Source organism: Phocoena phocoena, chromosome 11 (assembly GCF_963924675.1).
Source record: "Phocoena phocoena chromosome 11, mPhoPho1.1, whole genome shotgun sequence".
NCBI classification, from domain to species: Eukaryota; Metazoa; Chordata; class Mammalia; order Artiodactyla; family Phocoenidae; genus Phocoena; species Phocoena phocoena.
This window is the reverse complement of record NC_089229.1, coordinates 26,410,348-26,427,934: the sequence shown is the minus strand read 5'-3', so window position 1 is coordinate 26,427,934 and position 17,587 is coordinate 26,410,348. Positions and strand designations below refer to the sequence as shown.

At 45.6% G+C, this 17,587-nt stretch overlaps 1 protein-coding gene across 1 annotated transcript in view; it reads left to right on the top strand.

The window, feature by feature from the left end:
- PLXNC1 (plexin C1) overlaps positions 1-17,587 on the top strand; it is a 139,004-nt gene that overhangs the window by 86,467 nt on the left and 34,950 nt on the right. Inside the window, exons 13-20 of the mRNA XM_065887163.1 lie at positions 2,283-2,486; positions 2,603-2,788; positions 5,386-5,488; positions 8,363-8,464; positions 8,766-8,869; positions 12,556-12,594; positions 12,804-12,928; positions 13,939-14,137. Coding sequence (XP_065743235.1) covers positions 2,283-2,486; positions 2,603-2,788; positions 5,386-5,488; positions 8,363-8,464; positions 8,766-8,869; positions 12,556-12,594; positions 12,804-12,928; positions 13,939-14,137 — 1,062 coding nt within the window. The remainder of the gene's footprint in view (positions 1-2,282; positions 2,487-2,602; positions 2,789-5,385; positions 5,489-8,362; positions 8,465-8,765; positions 8,870-12,555; positions 12,595-12,803; positions 12,929-13,938; positions 14,138-17,587) is intronic.

The following is a 17,587-nucleotide window of genomic DNA, read 5'->3' as shown; positions in this document are numbered from 1 at the left end:
TGAAGGTAACAGCCTCTCTGAGGCCCAGCCAGACCACTGCCTGCCAAAGCTGGCAGGCATGTTAGTGGCCACAGACCCGGCCTCCGCTTGGAACCAGTGTGGCTTCAGGTCTAGGTCCAGGAGGCCTTCCTAAGTCCTCCTAGAGCCTTGTCATACACATGTCCGAGTCCTGACACCCTTCAGAGCCAGTTCCAAGCCTCATGTTGTATCTGATTCCAGGCCCCATCTCCATGATGTCAACACATTCTGTTGAGTGGTTCGTAGAGATTGACCCTCTTACCAGAGGCATTGCCTGCGTTTGTGAGTGAACTTGCTCTCCCTCCCCAGTGCTGTCCCAATATCAAGTAGAATTCACTGAGCACCTACTGTGGGCCAAACATTTTCCTGGCTGCAGGGACAAAAGGTAAAATAGAGAGTCACACTGCCTTCACCGAGGGAGACGGGTAATCTACACTGGGATGGAAAGCTGAGCGCACAGGCCGTGTTGAAGTTCTAGGTCCTCTGATTCCCTTCCAGCTCAGATACCCCACTGTGTGTTTCCACATGAAAGAGAAATTAAACTAGAGCAGATTTCAGCATGTCTGTGGAGTGGAGCGGTATGGGTAGGACTTGGGCAGGTAGAAGCAGGGGGGGCAGAGGAGACAGTTACTCACAGGCCCCTGATGGGAATATCGGTGAGTCCTGCTCTGCTGGAGCCGAGAGGATGGGTCGGGAATGAGCCAGAGGGACGGCTGCAAAGCCACGCTGGGCCGGAAGAGAGGATCAGACTGAAAAGTCTGCCCTTAACTCTGTAGGCAGTGGGGAGGGATTGAAGATCTTTGAGCAGGGAGTGACGTGAGGATAGGTACCCTTGATGATGATTTTGGCGATGGTGCATAGGATCATATGGAGAGGCAGTAACTGAAAAGAAGCCTGGGAGACCCATAAGGATGCTCTTGCAGGTATCTAGGGATGGTGGGGAGATGACGGGTCATCTTTGTAGCATGGTCGTTAGAAGGAGAATGTGAACGACATCCTGGGAGTGGGGGCACAAAGGAAGAAGAAAAGAGCGCCTGAGATGGAATCTTGCAGAACAGCTTAATTTTAAGGAGTGAAAGAAAACAAGATGGCCAGTGAAGGTGGCCAAGAAGTTGCTCAGAAACTAGAGAAAAAGAGCATTTCGGAAGACACTGGTATGGAAATTCAGAGAGTAGAGAATAATGAGGTTAGGGTGACCCTATCACCAGGAATCTTTCTAGAAGGCGTCTTCAGCAAAAAGCCAGCCTGCTGGGGTTACGGCTGTTGAGAGGGCTGAGGCAGTGGGTTTTGTGGTTTTCTTCATGTCGCCAGAGATGTGAATGAGAGATTCAGGGCAGTCGTTTGGAAAGGCGTTAAGGTGAAGGGAGGTTTTGCTTGTCCACATCTCAGTGCTTTGCATCAGATTTTCCCACCTGTTGCTTCTTCCTACCCCCTTTTAAAAATTCCAACATTAGTTAGACAGCAAATAACAAATGGCAAATTTCCTTTTAGGAGTCTTAGCTGCTCTTCTTTAGAACGTTTGCCAACCGCCCCTCTCCCAGCAGCTTTCTCTGCCCAACTGCCTGCACACCTGAAAATGACGGTATCTGCGTTCGCTTGTTTGTTTTAAATAAGCCTGTAAAGTGGGCCACCCTTTCTGCGTGGTTTCCCATCTTCATGCTCTTTCTTCCGTGGGAGCCGTGTTGTCCCTTTTACTTTTGTCTTCCTCTCCTTTTTGTTAGGCCTGCAAAGCCTTTTCCTCTTGCGGTTAGTGATTTCTGCTAAAGCACAGGGGTTCGCCAACACAGAGTGATCGAGCCTGCAGACGCAAGCCTGCAGCCAGCCTTGCCGAAGAACTGGCTCTTCCCTTCCTGTAGTTTCCCAGGACTCAGCCTTGAGGTCTTGAAGGACACACAGGCCCACTGGTGCAGTCTTCCCCTTTCTCTAGCCGACTTCTCTTCCGAGAACCCTTTTTTCCTATTGTATCACCTTCTCCTTTCATTATTACTAATAATATTAATAATCATATTAGCATTTGTCGAGTGCTTTTTTGCGTGGATTTGTAAGCATTTTTGCATGGATATTCTCATTTAATTTAGTGAGACCTCATCTCATTTAATTTAGAGTTAATTCAACCCCATGAGGTGGGTATACCGTTATCCCCATTTTACAGAGGAGAAAACAGAGGCACAGAGAGGTTCAGTTGCCCAGGTCGCTTAGCTCTTCAATCCCAGAGCTGAAATTCATTAACGAAGCTGTCAAAATGCTCTTTCCTTCTCCCTCAGGTCTCTGAATATTGTATGGCGACTCACTGCAGATTTTTAGCCCCCAGTTTAAAGAGTTCAAAAGGGCGTACGAATGTCACTGTGAAGCTCAGGGTCCAGGAGACCTACTTGGATTGTGGAAGCTTGCAGTACCTTGACGACCCCAGATTTACAGGGTACCGGGCTGAGCCTGAGGTGGACACAGAATTGGAAGTCAAAATTCAAGTATGTCTCTCTCATTTCGGGTGGGAGGATGTGCTCCCCTCCACAGGAAAGGTGTCTTATGTTTGTGAGTTTCCACACACGCCGTGATTTCTTCATCTTCACCTTGTTTTTCACAGAAAGAAAATGATAACTTCAACATTTCCAAGAAAGACATTGAAATTACTCTCTTTCATGGAGAAAATGAGCAATTAAATTGCAGTTTTGAAAATATTACTAGAAATCAAGATCTCACCACCATCTTCTGCAAAATTAAAGGCATCACTGCGGCAAACAGCATCGCCACCTCTTCCAAGAAAGTTCGCGTAGGTTGCCTGACAGGCCTACCCGTCAGTTTTACCTTATTTGGTGTGGGGCGGGGGGAGGGGGGATTCCTTGGCTAAACCAGAAGCCAGAATAGAATCTTTTATGGATCGTTAGATCTTCACTTTCGGTGAAGATAAACAAAGCTGGTATTGTAGGCCCAAACGCTATTCCTCCAGAATAGCTTCTTGCAGAACCCATCCCTGTGCCATTGGAATGTCAAAGCACCGAGCACACCATTGTTTATGATACTAATGAGTCTTGATAGCTTTTGTTCTAGCCACACGTTTAGACCACAGCGTCTGCAGCACAGCGTCTGCAGCAGAATCTCTAGACCCATCGACGAGTGAGCTGTCATTCTTTGCCCAAACGCAGGGGTGGCATGTCTTGGCAGACACTCAGAATGGGGGCTTCCCTGGCACACTGAAAGCGGCAGTGGAGTCTAATGGGGACCAGATAATCTGTGGGTCATGGGCTGCTTCCTCCACCATGAAGTCAGACTCACTGCATTTAATCTTTTCCCAGATTTGTTTGAGGGTCCGTCCCATCACTGGTATATTTATGTCCCACAATAAAGACAGGAGACCGTGGTGAAGGGAAACATATTAGAAACATAGTGTTCATGCCGTATGAGACTCTGCACAGTCTATATCCCCCCCCGCCAAAACGCTTTATGATCTAGAGTCATAAGTAATTGGGTAAAGGATAAGAAAAAAGAACATCGGGCTTCCCTGGTGGCGCAGTGGTTGAGAGTCCGCCTGCCGATGCAGGGGACGCGGGTTCGTGCCCCGGTCCGGGAGGATCCCGCATGCCGCGGAGCGGCTGGGCCCGTGAGCCATGGCCGCTGGGCCTGCGCGTCCGGAGCCTGTGCTCCGCAATGGGAGAGGCCACAATAGTGAGAGGCCCGCGTATCGCAAAAAAAAAAAAAAAAGAAAAAAGAACATCAACTGGAAGGCAAAACAAAAAATGTGTTTGTGTCTCAGCTGTACCAGTTAATAGCTGTGTGGCCTTAGATAAGTTGGCTTTAGCTGAACCTCCCTTGGTCCGTCTGTTACACGGTAAAGAGGGTCATAATAATTATAACATGAATAACAGCAACTAAACTCACAAGGGATCCCACGTGTCTGGTTAGTTGAGAAGAGCAAATGGTAGCATCCTTCATTATCCAGGACTAGTTCCTGAGTGCCTGCACTGGGACATAGGGACATAGCAGAGAAGAAAACAGACCCGCCTGCCCCCCCCACCCCCCAGAATATCTGCCTTTATGGATCTTACCTAAAAAGGCAGGTAGTATAGAAAATAAATTGAAGATGTGTTAGATGGTGGTAACTGTTATGAGGAAAAATGAAGCAGGAGGTGAGGGGCAGTGCTGCAAGGTTTACGATGGTGGCCAGAAAAGGGCTCCCTGTAAAGACGACATTTGAATCAGGACCTCAGGGATACGAGAGGCATGAGCTGTGGGCCATCTGGGGTAGAGTGTTCTAGGCAAAGGGAACCACAGGTTGCAAAGTTCCTGGGTCAGGAGCCTCCCTGGTGCTGTTAAAGGGCAACAGGGAGACCAGTGTGGCGGAGTGGAAGGAACAATGCGGGGAGTATTCCAAGGAGGTGAGAGCATTAACAGGGGGAGCATGGAGAGCCAATTGGGGGTCATTGTGAGGACTTGGCTCTGAGCTCCAGGAGTCCGCTGGAGAGCTCTGAGCGGGAGTGCCAGGAACTTGCTTACAAACAAATGCCGGCACGTTTCATCTTCACGACAACCCTCCGAAGAGGCGTAACAGCATGCCATTTTAGAGATGGGGAAAGTGAGAACTACACGGATAGGTGACTCACGCAAGCTCCTACAGCTGGGAAGGACAGCAAGGGGGAGCTCCCTGGCGGTCCAGTGGTTAGGACTCGTGTTCTCACTGCCGAGGGCCCAGGTTCATTCTCTGGACTGGGACTTAGAACCTGGGCTGTCTGGGCCTGGAGTCTGCACTCTAGCCACTTTGCACAGATACTTCCACAGGGGCAGGCGTGGCTCCCAGGATGGTAATGTTCCTCAATACTTACATGTATGTCAATGCAAAAATAAGGCTTGATACAGAGTTTTTCCCTTTACAAGTTTTACAAACTTTTATAATCAAAACCTAAAATTGGAAAAGCCCCTCAGGGATCATCCTGGCAGCATTGCCAAACTGGTTTTTCCCACAGAATGCTTCCTTCAAAATAGGCCCATCAAGAAAACACAAGATGTAGAAGAGGTTAAAAAGTTGGATTACTTCCTTAGTCCAGGGGTAAGAGGGTGTCTTACCCACAGGTTACTACCTCTTTATCGCCCCCATTCCTGCAGTTTAAAAGCCCCAGGGCAAAGAGGACCAAAGTGTAAAATCTGTAGGTCTAGCCCCGCAACTGATTGGAGCTGAATCCAGAAACCAAGGCACAGGGAATGTTCTTGATTGGCTGAAATTCACATAGCTAGTCTGCCCAGAGACGGGACTTGAACTCGGATATCCTACCTAGCTTGCCACCTCTTTTTGTATCTTGGAGAAAACCATTTGGGGGGAAAAGTTGTGTACCTAGATGTGGTCCCCACCTCGACCCCACCTCTTTGTCCCCTTAGGTCAAACTGGGAAACCTGGAACTCTACGTCGAGCGGGAATCGGTTATTTCCACTTGGTATTTTCTGATTGGGCTTCCCGTCTTGCTAGTGATTGTCATTTTTGGTAAGTGCCCTGTTTAATTTTGTCAGAGAAATTATTCCCTGGGGCCTCGGCAGGCAGGAAGGCTTTCAGCCTTCAGGGGCTGTTTGCTTCAGTTAAGTATCAATGGATGAAAACCCAGATCAAAACTTTGGGAAAGGACTAACAGGTACACGTTGAGGGCTTTCTAAACATTTTTTAGGATGCTTCACTAATAAAAGGCTGGATTACAAAGATGGTTGGTATCTTGGTGTTTGAGAAATATCATCCACTTTGCTTCCCTGAACCTGTGAATTGTGATGACAGATGTCCCATTTACATTATTTCCTCAGAATTCCTCTGGGATTTTGGGCTCCAAGGACTTGGTCATCTCATCCTGCCTTCTCATCCCAGCACACCCCGCCCCTCACCCCTACCCCAGCCCTGTCTTTTCCTGGCAGAAATGTGTTTTGGAAGTGTGATCTGTACCATCTATTAAAATGTTCCAAGGCTCATCCGAGCACAGTGATCCCATGGTGGTTGCTCACTGGGTGAAATCTGGCCAACCGATGTGTTTTGTTTGGCCCACGTAGCATTTTTAAAAATTTGAAGTAATTGACAACATTTTAAAATTAGGCGACTCTTGAAAATTAGAAAGATCTGGATCATTGGATCCTAATTTTTCCATAACATCAGTTTTCTGGAGCTGAGGAGCAGCTACCCCTAGAGAGAGGGCAGGTGTTCACTGAGCTTTTGCCATAGTCTCCACCACTCCCTACTGTCTCCACCCAGGCCACTTACCTCATCTGAGGACCTGGTCCCTGTAGCCATTCAGTTTTTGACCTCTGTTTCTGAGCTGCTTTTCATTTCAAGTCTGTTTCCTCTTGTCCTCCTTAAAAAAGAGAACTCTCCTCCACAGCTATGGAGCCCATCATATTCCTTGATTTAACGCAGGCATCGCCTCTCTAATGGTTTTCGGTTAATAGTTGCTAAGGTCTCCTTCCGTATACTCACTCACTCACTCACTCATTCATCCATCCCTGCACGCACTTACCTGACGTTTATTGAGCACCTGTTATGTTGCTGATAACTGTGCAAGGCTTTGGACTTAGGGAAGATGAGTTCAGTCCTGGTCCTTTCTCTTGGCTAGTTCCCAGTCCAGTGAAGGAAGGACTTATGTGTATTGTTAACTAGTCTAATGGAATGAATTCATTTTGCAGAGACCCTGTTTTGTACCGTTGATGATCATTTCAGGTATTTTTAAAAGCTCTCTCCAAGTTATCCACCACTATTAATGCATCTAGAATCCAGAATTGGGCCTGATATTTTATTTTTTTAACATCTTTATTGGGGTACCGGGCCTGATATTTTAATAAAGTCCTGGCCGGTGCTGGCTTCGAATAAGAAGATTACTTGTAAATTCTAAACGCTGAGCTCGATTTTGAGAATCCGCTGCTGTCAGGCAGCTGTAGGTAGAGCAGTCTCATCATGGAGTCACATCTACTTTGTGACTTCCCAGAAACCTCTGGTCTCTTCCTGGGCTCTCTGCGAATCTTCATTCCTCTCCCTTCACTTTGTTGGTAGAGATTGTTTATGCTCTTTCAGGCGAAGTGGGCTCCATCTGACACAACACTTTTGGTTTCATTGGTATCTGCAAAGCTGTTTAAAATTCTCCTCCCCTTCTTACCATGATTCCATGGAGGCATGTGTCCTTAGCAGCTTGAGTAAGTGTACTCTTCAGACCATCGATCACATCATTAGTGAAAACACTATACACACCTGGCCTAAGGCTGCCACCTACAAAACACCCCCTGTAGCTTCCCCTGGAGATTTCAGCCAGGAAAAACTCACTGCTTTGTGGACGTGGCCTGCTAGCTCCATTTTCAAGCAGTGAGCTGGTGCTGCCTAAAGGGTGGTCTGAGTGCCAGCAGTCCCAAGTGATGCTCCTGGAAAGAGGGCTCCATAGTCAAGCAAATTTGAGAATCCCTGCCTGCTCCACCCTCTCTTGAAGATGCATGATGCACGTTATGACTAAGACTGTTGACTTTATGAAGTGGTCCAGCACACAGCTGTATTGAATTTTGTTTCCTCCAGCATCATTCACATCTAGCAGGATCCTTTTATCATGAAATTTCTATTAAAAGAGGAAAAACTTTCGAGAATAATAGTGAGTCGACAATTGCTACATATTCTTTTTTAAAAATAAGATCTAAATGTTTTCTGTGAGTTACTTCCTAGAATCCTGTCAGTGTCACAAGGAGGCAGGCACTTTCATAGATAAGGCATCCAGGCACAGAGATGCTAAGGAACTTACCTGAGGTCGCACAGCTAGTTAATGGCAGAGCGGGGACATGAACCCGAGTGCCGAACTTGTTCGGTTTACTGCATCTACAGCATAGTTAGAAGCAAAATAAAGTGGAGAAAGAAGCAATATCCAGATACAAGGGTTCACTGGGGACCACTCATCCTGTCACCCCATTTGATCTATGCAAGTTTGGCTCATGTAACTCACTGTGGATGTGTGGGGTTTTTTCTGCATTTAAGGCTCAACTTTATTTCTCTAGGGATGTTTAGAAACATTAAAAAAGAACAGAACAATATTAAGTGGCCTGTGGCTGTAGGGAAACTTGGCTTGTTTCATTCCTTTTCAGCCAGCTGGGATCTTTGGTTACAAGTGAAGGTTATTGGATTTAGTTTTTTACTTTGAAGACGAGTAGGGGTTTTTTGGGGTTTTTCTGTTGCATTTGAGCATCTTCATCTGTAGAGTGACCCCTCACTGGGAATCTTTCTCCTTAGAAATTCCACCTCTTCCAGGCTAGCCTTTCTCGCTCTCCCTCCGCCGCCTCCTCTGTAAAGGACTGTAAAGGTTGGTTCTGTTTTCCTTTTTGTCAGTCTCATGCTGGATCTCTGTCTCCACAGCGGCTGTGGGAGTGACCAGGCACAAATCGAAGGAACTGAGTCGCAAACAGAGCCAACAGCTGGAGCTCCTGGAGAGTGAGCTCCGGAAAGAGATACGTGACGGTAGGCTCCAAAATTTTATTTGTAGAAAAACAAGCCCTTTTTTATTTTTTATTTTTTTAACCCTTAAATGGAACCAGCCACAGTAATGAGAGCTGTTTGTATAATAGAAGACAACTGAAGAGCAGGGTCTAGGCCTGGCTTTGTGTTTTATTTCAGCTCTTCTCTGCAGCCAACCAAGTAATTATCTACTGTTTCTTCTTTAATGAAAACCAAGGTCATACTCCGTGTTAGACAAAACAGCAGAAGATCTCATCCGTTGTTTTCTGAGTTAAAATATTGCTCTTGGGATTCTGTTTTGCAGGCTTTGCTGAGCTGCAGATGGATAAATTGGACGTGGTTGATAGTTTTGGAACTGTTCCCTTCCTTGACTACAAACATTTTGCTCTGAGAACTTTCTTCCCTGAGGTAAAAGAGCATTGATCATATTCCTAAGGTTGAGTCTTGAATAATAATGAAGGTGCTTGTTGCTACTGTCAAAAATGGCGTTTCCTTCCAAGGCAGCGGTAGATAATGTGCTTGGTACAGAATAATGGCTTAAATCTCCGCAGAGCGGGGAGGAGGATAACTATTAATTGGATTGATTAGGGTACAAAGCAGTGATGGGTCACTGGCAATTACTCGTTGTCCGGTAACAAAAACCTAGGAGGGACACAAGTTCAAAGTGATGATTTTTTTGCTTTATTTTCCTACCAGTTTAGAACTGAACTTGTAGCTGGGAAGTGAGCTAGTTTATTTAAAAATCAATAAATTGTGGGCTGGCCAGTTTGTTGTGTTTATCTGCATGACTTACATTGCGGCTACTAGATTATCCACTATTACTTCTCAACTGGAAATGAAAAGTACTGTTGGCCAAGAGGGAGAAAAGTAGACACGTGTAGAATCCGAGTTAATAACAGCCATTTTTAGCAATGTAGAGTTTTTATGGTTCTCTCCAGCAGTTATTCTTCAGCTGATCAGTTTGTGTCATCCTCATTTAGTAGAAATAGCTGCATGAAATGTTTAATTAATTTGTTCTAGGATCCGAGGAGTAATCTACTTAACCCTTTGGGTTTTCGGTCTCACGTTCTAACACCTCCATTTTCTCACCCGCTCACACAGCCTTCCTCATTTACCCTCCCAAGTCTTTGGCGAGGTACCCTCATCCTCCTACCATCACCTCCAAGTCCCGGTACCCCAGTTCCTCCATATTGCCGTTTTTTTTTTTTTTTTGTCCAGAACTGGTGACCACAGCAAGGCCCAAGCTCTGGAACACATCAACACCAATTACATATTACATTTAAATCTAGACTTCTAAGCAAAGCCAGAAATCTCTCCAGGCCAAAAGAGAGCTTGTATCACCTTACCATCAGCTTCTCAGCTACACTTGGCCAGAAGCCTAGAGTTCAGAAACCCAGACACATGCAGTAAGCAATTTCCAGTTTCTCTATAATTCTAGAAGCGGACACCATGATATGTGATGCTGTGTCTGGAGGGTGAGATACCTCCATAAAACACCCACCATATTTTCTTTTTTTTTGTCCAAGCCTTAGTGTTGTAAATCAAGAAGGCTAGAAATAAGACTTTAGCTTTTAGTACTTGTATTTTTTTTTAAGTTATCCTCCAATAATAGCAGGCACCAAGACTTGCCATTTACCACCTCCTTCATTTCTATGGCAGAATACTGCCTAGGGAGGGGAGTTTAATTGCCTGAATCATGATGACTGTGCAGGGCCTCAGCAAAGGTTGCACCAAGAGTCCTATTTCCCAGCTATCTGAGATCCCCATTAAGAATTTAATAGCAATAGAAGAAGAGGTTTCTACCATCTACAGGAGTACTCTGTGGGCTTTTATAGTTAATGATGGCCCTTGAGTGCTAAAGAGAGTAATCTGTGGCCTGAAAGAAAAAGTTTTCTGTCTTCTAAATTCGGTTATCAAGAGCAAGATAGAGTGACGAATGCAAAGGAATGCTGTTGTGAGTGTTTAAAAAAAAAAAAATTCCTAGGAACAATGCTGTGGTATCTCAGAAGAGGGAGGTGCAAGAAGGCAAACTGCTTTAACTCAGGGTTATGTAGAATCTTGAAAGACAACTGGGAAAGCTATAGAAACTGATGTCAGAAGAAGACACAGGAAGGACAGGCATACATTTTTCAGAACCCTATTGAGAAGACCTCAGTTAAAACTGAATTTGTCACAATTAAGAAAAGATCTAGAGAACAAGGGAAGATACTCCATTAGAACAACACCAGTTGAAATGCATTCTAGGCTGAAGGTAGGTCCTGCTGTTGAGAGGCCCTTTACTGATAGATCAGGAGCCACATCCTCTAGGCCTGGAGGTTGGGTGGCGGAGGGAGACCCTGGGTGATCAACACCTACTCGGTTAACAATAGGCAAAGCCCAGAGGAGATGGTAGCTTCTCAGAGACCAAGGCATTACCGGTAGTTCTTTGCCCTGCTAGTTGGTTTTTGGCTTTTAAAGCCTTGCTTTTCATTATATTGGCAACTTTGTCGTGCTGAAAATAGAAGAAATAAGGGTAAGCGGAGCACCTAACCACCTAGAGGAGAAGAATTTGAATGAAAGGAGGAAGGAACATTGGAACCCAGGGAGCCAGAGCGGTATTTCCCTATTTAAGGTCAAGAATCAATCTGTTTATTTTTTTTAAGTTTTTTCTTTAATTAATTAATTTTTGGCTGCGTTGCGTCTTCGTTGCGGTGCACGGGCTTCTCATTGCGGTGGCTTCTCTTGTTGTGGAGCACGAGCTCTAGGCGCACGGGCTTCAGTAGTTGTGGCTCGTGGGCTCAGTAGTTGTGGCTCATGGGCTCTAGAGCGCAGGCTTAGTAGTCGTGGCGCACAGGCTTAGTTGTTCTGCGGCATGTGGGATCTTCCTGGACCAGGGCTCGAACCCGTGTCCCCTGCATTGGCAGGCGGATTCTTAACCGCTGCGCCACCAGGGAAGTCCTCAATCTGTTTAAATTGCCTATTGGCATAAGGTTGGTTCAGCAGAAAAATATGAGGAACTAGAAACTGCAAACCCAGGGTCTGATTTTTCTGCTTATTACCAGGGGAGAGTATGAGGTAATAGTTTGAGGTCTTCTACTTGGGCTAACAAATTTGAAACTATAAGGCAAAAATTCTCTGCAGAAGAAATTTACTTAAATAAGATATAACAATAGCCCAAAGTTTCAAGTATTACCAAAAAATTTTTAAAGAAATGAATGTTTGAATTTATATTTTCATACTGTTGACTCATTTAAAGTGTTAGCATGCTTTTTAAAATTTAGTCATTTAATTCCAATATGATTTATGATATTGTACATTAAAGGAAACCCCAGAGTTTATATTCAAGAGCTACAGAGCATAACACTTTAAAATGTTTTTAGAAACCAGCAGGGCAACAGCATTGTGGTCTAGTTTGCTGTAAATTAGTGATTAAAAAAAAAAAAAAACCCGATAATGATAGCTGACATGAAGAACTTACTGTGCATTCATTCATTTTATTTTCACACCTAACCCGTGAGGTGAGAATCATTATTGTTCCCGTTCTTCAGATGAGGAAAGTCAGGCACAGAGAGGTTAAATGACTTGTCCGAAGTCATGTGACCAGCAGGTGATAAAACCAGGATTGGAACCCAAGTTGTTTGACTCCAGGTTCTAGCTTTTACTCACCCCTCTCCACCCCTTCTTGAATAACAATGTGTATCCAGACAGTAAATGCTTCTAAGCTAAGACTTGTATAAACTTACCGACACAACTCAGTATTTATCCTTAGAAGGTAAATTGCTTGAGGAGTGGTCTGTACGTTTGCATAATCTTTCACTACCACTTCTTTAACTTTTGAGTCAGTTCTTTTAAAGTGTGAGATGCCTTCACCTACCAAAACCGGAACTGATGCAATGATAGATATTCTTAGAGGCTCTCAGAAGTCACTGGTGTTTCTTGAGAGCTGAACAATTATTTATTATGTAGAAGATGTGCTGTGAACATAAGCCCAGGGGCTCTTCAGATTAGCAAATAGTGTCTCTACTTTATTAAAATGGACTCAGGTATTGTAACAAAAATACACTCTTCATTTCCTTTGGTTGTTATGAATAATAAAAGTGTCTCCTTCCTCTCAGTCAGGTGGCTTCACACACATCTTCACTGAAGATATGCATGTAAGTCTATAAGTTTTCATTTTCCGCTCATGACTGCCTGACTTTCATAGTGTTATCATCATCTCCATTATTACTTTGAATTGTTACTGTGGGTATTTTGGGATCACGAATTTGATATTAAATAATTCATTGTCTTGGAAAACCCATTGTGGATCTACTTTCTAACTTTAAGTTTATATATTATCTATATTATGTTATATTTTTTTCAGAACAGAGATGCCAACAACAAGAATGAAAGTCTCACGGCTTTGGATGCCCTAATTTGTAATAAAAGTTTCCTTGTTACTGTCATCCACACTCTTGAAAAGCAGAAGAACTTTTCAGTGAAGGACAGGTATCAGCCCATTTGTTTATATTTTGAAAGCCATTAAGTAGAAAGAATAAAACCTGAGCCTCTCATTTTGTTTCGGAACTACAACCTGAGCTTGGTATCTGAGGACATGCATCTCTCCAGAGGCTGGTTGATTTGGGTCACCATGCAGTCCTGATGTTTCTTTCCATTTCAGATCACAACGCTCTAACACAAATTCTATTTTGAAGACACACACACATGTGACACCCCCCCTCAAAAAGCACCCTAAAAAAACCCAATACCAAGAAAACACATGAGTCCTGAGTCAAAAAGCAGAAGTGTGCTGTTTTCTATTTTTAAAAACACCCTGAAAATTCAGGGAAGACATTCACTTCTTGTTACCGCTCTAGTTTAAAGTAAACTAGAGAATGCTGAAAACCATATAAAATGACCGGAAGTTAACATTGCTGTGTGGTTTTTATGGATCGAGGACAAAGGTAGTTGAAACTTAGATGTTAAAAAAAAGCACCCACAGGGCAGCACCCCGTTAGCATCCCATTGCCTGACCCCTCAGGTTTCCTTGGAAACTGCTGTCAGCACCGAGCAAGCCACAGCTGATGACTAACCTGCTTAATCAAGACTCTGGTTTTTTTTTCAATATGCTTTTTTTCCATCATCTGTATATCTTCTTTTTTTTTCTCTTTCAGTTTTATTGAGATATAATTGACATACAGCACTGTATAGGTTTAAGGTGTACAGCACGATAGCCACAAATATGATCTCTCTTTCTGAGTTTGAGGTTTGTTTCGTTTTTTTTTCAGATCCCACATATAAGTGAGATCATACAGTATTTGTCTTTCTCTATTTCACTTCGCATGATGCCCTCAAGGTCCATCCATGTTGCTGCCAACGGCAGGATTTCCTTCTTTTTAGGGCTGAAGAGTATTCCCTTGTATATATGTACCACATCTTCTGATCCATCCGTCTGTTGATGGACACTTAGGTTGCTTCCGTGTCTTGGCCGTTGTAACCAAGGCTCTGTTTTTAAATAGGTGTCTGTTTGCTTCCTTCTTAACCATTGCACTGCAAACTAAGCTGGTCTACCTAACCAGCATCCTCGAGGTGCTGACCAGGGACTTGATGGAGCAGTGCAGTAACATGCAGCCTAAGCTCATGCTGAGACGCACAGAGTCCGTGGTGGAGAAGCTCCTCACAAACTGGATGTCCGTCTGCCTTTCTGGTTTTCTGCGGGTAAGTGTCACACCCCTCGGTGGCGTCAGAGCTAAGACTGTACAGGCAGCTGTTTGTAGCAGGTGCTGATGTCTTTGCCAGGATAAATCCTGAGCACTCCGTGGCGTCAGCATTTAACCACTGTTAGTCTTGGTCCTTACTAGGAGCACGTGGAGGGGAAAATAAAATCTGTTTTTGCGGTAACCGGCCTAGGCAAGTACAATTCATTTAGAATTTCCTCGAGTAAGACTTTTTAAACATGTTATTGTAGCGAGAACAATTAACGTGAGACCTACCCTCTTAACAGATTTTTCAGTGTACAAAACAGTGTCATCTATTGGCACAATGTCGTACGATAGATTTCTAGAACTTACCTTACATAACTGAAACTTTATACCCCTTGACTTCTGCATCCACCTTCACGCGGTTAATTAACGTGTGCTGAGTGGAGGGCATATTTCAAATGCTGATGGAAACACACTGTTTTCAGGGCCCCTGAAGCATCTTGGAAATAGCCATTTACCTACCACTACGCTCTCTGTAAGCTAATGACGTTCAATTCCAACCAGTTATCCCATATGAAAGCAAGTCTCCAAAAAGCCGCCCGCCCCTTGAGTTCACTTTGTTACAGTTAAGTGAACATGGTTATAATCTAATTGAATCTTAAAATCTTTTCAAATGTGGACTTGGCACATATTCCATTGGTTAAGAGGATAGGCCCTGGAGCCCACTGCCCGGTTTGAATCTAGACTCCACCGCTTACCAGAGGCCCCAGGCAGGTTCCTTGACCTGCCTGAGCCTTGGGTTTATAACCTGTACAACTGGAGGAAGAATATTTTAGGGCTGTTCTGAAGCACTGGTGAGAAAATGTATGCAATTGCTTGGCACTGAGTAAGCACTCCATAAATGATGCCCATTATTATGATGAAATAGTAGTAGGAAAAGAAGTGTGTTCTGTTGAACCCAGGCTTCGTTCAGCCCTCCGAGGCCCCTGGTGCAGGACGTTCTTATCCTTCTTCAATTTCACCAGCCATCCAGATTCCAGCAGAACTGAATAACTGTGTGTTTGTAGCTAGTTCTGAAATCTAATTAAAGTTTGAATAAGATACACTGCTATACCACAGGTTTTAACAGTGCTACTTAAGTTTAGATCCAAAAAGCAGCGCCTTAAATAGACTGTGCTTAGTTTAATGTTTAATGTAATCTTACAAGTAGATGCACAACCTTTTTTTTTTTAACCAACCCTTTTCTCTCCCAAGGCAATGCCTATTTATTAAGATTAATGAAATCTGCCTTCTTTGCTGTTTACTTGGAATACATCATCATACACTTTGGGGAGATGTGGAGCGCTTATTTCTGGGGTGAATATTTTTGGCTCCCCCCATCCTAGCTTCAGCCGCAGCTGCTCCGAAACAGAGGCAGCAGGACCCTCACCCAGTTCCTGGGTCTTAGTCTCAAAAGGCAGCTCCTGCCTCACCACCTACCGTGCCACTGAATCAGAAGCTCAGGGTGGGGCGCAGTAGTCGACGTTTCCAAGTTCCTGCAGGTGATTGCACCGCCCTGCCTTTGAGAACCTGGGGGCAGTAGAAGGAGCGCTGGCCTAGGACTCTTGGTTAGAAGCAGCAGGTTCGGGCTGTAAGTTCATCTCGGCCCCAGCTTGCTGCGTGGCTCCAGGTACGGCCCTTTCCATCTGGGCATCCGTTCTCTACCCACCAAATGAGGCGCTTGGCCATTGGTTTTAAATTCCTTTCCAGTTCTTTCTCTGGGACCTTGTGATTCTTTTTCTGAGCCCTCGAAGGCTAGTCAGAGCCTTGCCCTTGCTGCTCTTGGGCGTTAAAAAGGCGAGGCGTCCCCAGAATCTGCGCTCTGAGTCCAAATGGCCCCCTTGAGCAGAGGATTCCTCGTCAAGGTTTTGCAGTGCTGACTCAGGAGTGTCTTGAGCACTTGGGGTGGTGAGGGGCCAGCGTGCTCCCTGGGAGGAAGTGGCATTCGGCCCATCGGCGATACTTTCGTTTTCAGTGGAATAATTCCCTCTGGCGTGCAGGGCCGGACCTCCCCAACCAGGTGCCCAAGGGGTGTGGGACTCTGACGGCCTGGCCCTCCTGCTCTACCCATCCTCCCAAACATCGGCCTGGGTGCCACGAGCGCTGTGACCTCCAGGTAACTTCCTCCGCTGTGCCTCCAAGGCCCTGTGGGTCAAGTAATAATAATAACTACCATTTATTGAATGTGCCAGCCACCATGCTAAGAGCTTTGCTTCCTTTTTCTCACTGAATCCCATGAGGTGAGAACCTTTATGACCGTTTTGCATACTGGGGAATTGGGGCACACAGGATAGACAAGACTTCCTCCCATAGAGGAAGATCCCATAGCTCGTGTGACAGCACCAGGGAGCTCTTAGCCACCCGGCTTAATGCCTCCCCAGGAAGGCAGCTACCTCCTTCCAGGCTTAGGGAGGGACTTGGGGCTGGAATGAGATCACAGGTGCGGAAGCCTAAAGCTCAGCCATGGTCAGAGAGTCTGGTCTCACGAAGGAAAGGATGGTGAAGGGGCCAAGCTTAATTCCCATCACAGGCTGGGAAGGGCAGGGTCAGTTCCATAAACGGGGCTCTGCCCCAGGCCGGCTCCCTGGGAAGCTGTGTGCACCCTGGTCTGATGAGATGCCTAAGCCGCCAGCAGGTATGACTAACTTAGAACTTGTGTTCAGTGGAGACAAAGAAACGTCGTGGCTCCGTCGTTTCCTAAGCTGGCCATGCATCAGGATCCCCTGGCAGGCATTAAAACTACAGATGCCCAGGCCTCATCTCCAGAGATTCCATGTCTAGAGTAGGGCCCAGACATCTGAATTCTTTATAAGAGTCCCAAGGGATCCTGGCGATGATGATCCAGGTTTAGAACCACGGGTGTGGGTAACGGTGCCAGGTGAGATGTTACTAATCTGAGTCTAGCTGCACTCTTGTGGAGAATTCTTACCACAGAGCCATCGAGTCTGGAGCTGTCACTCCACACAGCCCAGAAGAGCCCACCGGCCCCCAAACGCCGACCTCTGCAGGTGCCTCCAGCCCCCTCCCAAGGGCGCTTACCCCCATCTCTGATGTCGGCTGGAAGCAAAGAGAGAAGTGAGGCTCTAGGTTTGTGGTCGGGATATTACCTAAGGGGGTGGAGGGAGAGAGATGAGAGCAGTGTGGTTGTGAACCTCTAAATAAAGGAAGTTTCTCATAAGAACTGAAATGTCATGTTCTAGTCCCAGCGCTCTCCCCACCTGGGGAATTTTTGAACATTCCAACCCTGTCCTGCAGTAAGGAAGCGACTCCAGGATATGTCAGGAGGGGAGAGGAAAGTGATACAGGGCCCCAGTGGCAGGGAGAGCAGCAGAGGAGTGACAGGAAGCCGGGGACCAGGGAGGGCTGTGCTTTTGCAGTCAGTATAGAGGATGGTACGGGGCGGGTAGGGGTGGGATCCAAGAGACCT